The following is a 4331-nucleotide window of genomic DNA, read 5'->3' as shown; positions in this document are numbered from 1 at the left end:
ATAATAGGAATTGTTTCTGGTTTTAGATTCCACATTCGAGTTACCTCTATTTCCAGGTCTTTGCATTTTGAAAGTTTTTCCATTTCTTTTAGAGAGACGTTGTCATCTGCTGGTATTGATACATCAATTAGAAAGCATTTTTTTTCTTCATGATCTTTGACAACTATATCTGGTCTATTTGCCTTAATGTTTCTATCTGTGTGTATTGGCATATCCCAGAGTATGGTTGCTTTCTAGTTTTCTGTGACCTTTTCTGGCGTGTGTTTATACCATCTTTTTTCTGTTGTTATTCCATAGTGTTGTCATAGCTTCCAGTGTATATAGGTCCCGGTTCTGTCGTGTCTGTGAATATATTCCTTCTTAGCCAGGACTGGGCAGCCATAGATAATATGATTTATTGTTTCTTGGCCATCTTCACAAATTCTACAGTTACTTGTTATGTTTCTTTTCATATTATTATTACTATTATTATTATTATTATTATTATTATTATTATTATTATTATTATTATTATTATATCATGATCATCATCATCACTATTAAGCGAGCAAGATTGTTGATTCTTCGGATGAAATGTCAAGCAGCATTCATTCTGACTCTTCAGGTTCTGAGTTGAAATTATGCCGAAGATGAGACACTTTTTCATCCCTTCTGTTCGATAGCATAAATATCAATTGAGCACTAGTGTTGATGTAATCGACTGACCCATTTCCCTAAAATTGTTGGCATACTGCCAAATTATGAAAGAATGATATATGAGCGCGCGCGCGCGTGTGTTTGTGAGGTATGAACAGGAAAACAGTTTCTAGTCGAAGTTTTCTGTAATATGCACAAATCAATATCCCTACACTCAAGCAGACTCGATTAATTTGATAAACAGAACAATGTTCGTTTGATGTTGCTGACCACGATGACTTGTATATGGTCTTCATATTCTGTTGGATATTTATTCATGAATTATTAGTCTTATATATTGCAACTTTGGAACAATGGCGTCTTTGGTCATAGATTTCAATGGAGTACTCACTCGTTTGTTGCACTTTATCAGTCAGAGACAGAGACAGAAAGAGAGAGAGAGAGAGAGAGAGAGAGAGAGAGAGAGAGAGAGAGAGAGAGAGATAGAGAGAGAGAGAGAGAGAGAGAGAGAGAGAGAGAGCGGAAGACAAAAGGGTAGATATTAACTTGACACAAAACCAATATCTTGAAACATCGGTTTCATATAGCAAGGTAATATGTATATATGCATACATACATACATACATACATGCATTCATAAACCTGTGCTTTTAGTCCACAAAGCTACATGGCCACACAAAAATCTGCTGGGGAGTGTATAACAGCATTTATAAAAATAAATGTGGTCGGTGTTAATCCAAATATATTTGATAATACACGAAGTGGACTAAGATCTATTTTAATTTCGGGATGTTAAGCTTATTGTGATATCTGAGTATGTATAGAAATCTGGTGTTGACATCGGAACAAACTATATAATTAGTCATTCGAATACGATACTTACGTGTATATTCTAATTTTACTGCTCAATATTCTGGAAAATATTTAAAACAAAAACAGAATACAGTATTATACACTGTGGAATTTGAGGAATAATATTTCTGATTAGTTGGGGGTGAGTCACGTAATAATTTATATTAAATTATAAACCATAACTCATCCTTCGTTGTGTTAACGGTATGTTTTAACAGTTTTTATGACATATGACTGAGTCAGAGCAATAAGAGCATTAAATATGATTATCTAACGACATGTGCAACATATGAAAAAACCTGGAGGAATTTATTTTCAAACTTATAATTTTGTCCTAATGAATGGTTTCCCTACACATTCAAAATTCTTGTTTTTTAAAGTATATTGGCATTTATGAATCACTTTATATTCTTATTTTGTGTAATGTTTTCATATATATATAGATATGATACAGTGCATGTTTAAACACATAAGAGAAATTCACTCAATGGGATTCCTTACGCTAGAAAGAACAGCTAGGTTCTATAATCACAAAATTATGGATAAAATTCTGAAAGGAACAAGATGAAAAAATACAAACTTTTACCATCTATTTTCCTGGACCAATTGGTTTCTGACTCTAGTTTAGAAAATAAGATAATTTGCTAGGTGATGTCTTCTGCAACAGGTACACCTTAACCTAGCTGTTCTTTCTATCGTAAGGAATCTCATTGAGTGGATTCCTCTTATGTGTGTAAATATACACTGTATCTTATGAGTAATTCATTAGTCTTTGGGCTAAATTTTTATACGCTAGACCACTGATTAATATATATATATATATATATATATATATATATATATATATATATATATATATCCACCACACGCTCTGCATCGATTAATTTTGTTCTTTTTCTTTTTTTCAGGGTACTGGAGTCTCAGTTTAGGATTGTGCAATTTTTACGTGACTTCTGACGTGATGATGTGTACGGCATCAATTATGCATCTTTGTACGATATCAGTTGATCGATATATTGGAATACGTTACCCACTGAAGACGAGAAACAAATCAAAGGGTACTGTAGCGGTAAAGCTACTGATCGTATGGTCACTGTCGTTAGTTGTGAGCAGTCCAATTACAGTACTCGGCATTGTAGATGAACATAATTTAATTATAGAAAGACGATGTCTAGTTAACAATGACTATTTTATAATATACGGTTCTATCATAGCATTCTTTATTCCGCTTGTCATTATGGTTGTAACCAATGTACTGACGATGCAGTTACTAAATGAACAGGCACGGTTGTGCAGTCAGAAAAAAGATGAAGGCTGCCCTATGATTAGAAGAGTTCAAGGAAGCAGGCGACTAAATAGAAATCCAATTGTAGATAAACGTTTCCAAACGCCCAAATCCAATACAACGAGTAACACGACCAAAACGGTGCCTTCTACAAGAAAGTGGGCAATGGATAGCAACGAAAACCGCAAGCTTCTAGCTAAAAATGTGAGTACAGCTGCGCCTAAAGTAGACAAAGGACCATCAGAAGTACAAAATCAGGGAGATACAAGTGGCTTTAGTGCTAATTCCTCTCCAGCGAGTCCAAGACCTTCAAAATTCCGCTATCTAATTGCAAAACATAACATAACCTCTAAAGCTGCAAACAGGATGTTATTAAGAAAAGACCTCTCGAAAGAGAATGCTGTACAAACAGAACGGAAGGCTACTAAAGTGTTAGCTGTTGTGTTCACCATTTTTGTTGTTAGCTGGGCTCCTTTTTTCACCACTAATGTTATGACTGTACTTTGTAAATGGTGCCACGTAGACCAGTTCCTTTTTGTGGCTTTTGTATGGTTAGGTTATATATCCAGTACTCTGAATCCAATCATATATACTATTTTCAATAGAACTTTTAAAGCAACATTTATCAAACTCATGGTTTGTGATTACAGTTCGTTTGGACGATTGAATCGCACACAGAGTCTTAAAGGTATTGAGTCAAGTACATACTACCATGGGTTTAGTTCATCAGAGAGAAATCACGAATCACTCTGCTGACAATAAATTTTAAAGGAACAATATCTCTCACCGAAATCCTCATGGAATCTTAAAGCCGAAATGTAAAATTTAAAGAAATAAACAATGATACGGCGAGAAAACAGGAGGGGATTGAAAACTGTTAAATATACTTTGAAAATCAAATTAAAATCTTCCAAAAACACTCATTTGATAAAATTATCTATTTAGATTCATGCAGGTCTCACAAGTCGATTGATTTAACTCCACTTTTGAAAGTTGAATTTCGAATGAGCATGATCCCATTTTCCATTGATCACACGTAACTTATGAAACCACGTCAAATTACCAATAAATATTGTCTATAAGTTTTAAACAATGTACATATACGGCCTAATATTGTTGATATGAAATAAATGCAGGCGATATATTAGTTAACAATTATGATACAAGAATCCAAATTATCGAAAAGAACGATCAAAACGTACATATATAAATAAATTTATACAAATATAAATACATCTGTATACCGAAAAAGCTGCACACATGTAAAGATATGAACTATTATTCGCACGTATTTACATGCAAACAAGCGTATTTACATACAAACAAAGACAATTGTAAAGAAGACATCATTATACGCACTTATGTGCGAATCATTGCGTGGTAGCATTGTTAGTTTACCATGTCAAGACTACAATAAAAGTCGCGCTCCAATTGGAAGGGCAATACGGCCCCCCAGATAACATTCAAATTACGTAGGAGAAAAACGCTCTAAATATACATTCAAAAATGTATAGTTGTATATATATATATATATATATATATATATATATATATATAT

General features: G+C 33.5%; 1 protein-coding gene across 2 annotated transcripts in view; it reads left to right on the top strand.

Moving 5' to 3' along the window:
* Nucleotides 1–4325, top strand: part of LOC106878079 (5-hydroxytryptamine receptor 2C) — a 508970-nt gene extending 504645 nt beyond the window's left edge. For both annotated transcript variants that reach the window (XM_052970801.1, XM_052970800.1), the window contains one exon: nt 2397–4325. In XM_052970801.1, coding sequence (XP_052826761.1) covers nt 2397–3529 — 1133 coding nt within the window. In that variant the 3' untranslated portion in view covers nt 3530–4325. The remainder of the gene's footprint in view (nt 1–2396) is intronic.
* The last annotated feature ends 6 nt before the right edge of the window (nt 4326–4331 follow it).

The sequence above is a fragment of the Octopus bimaculoides genome, chromosome 9, assembly GCF_001194135.2.
Source record: "Octopus bimaculoides isolate UCB-OBI-ISO-001 chromosome 9, ASM119413v2, whole genome shotgun sequence".
In the NCBI taxonomy this organism is placed as follows: domain Eukaryota; kingdom Metazoa; phylum Mollusca; class Cephalopoda; order Octopoda; family Octopodidae; genus Octopus; species Octopus bimaculoides.
Note: the sequence above shows the minus strand (reverse complement) of the source record. Positions and strands in the feature narration are given on the sequence as shown.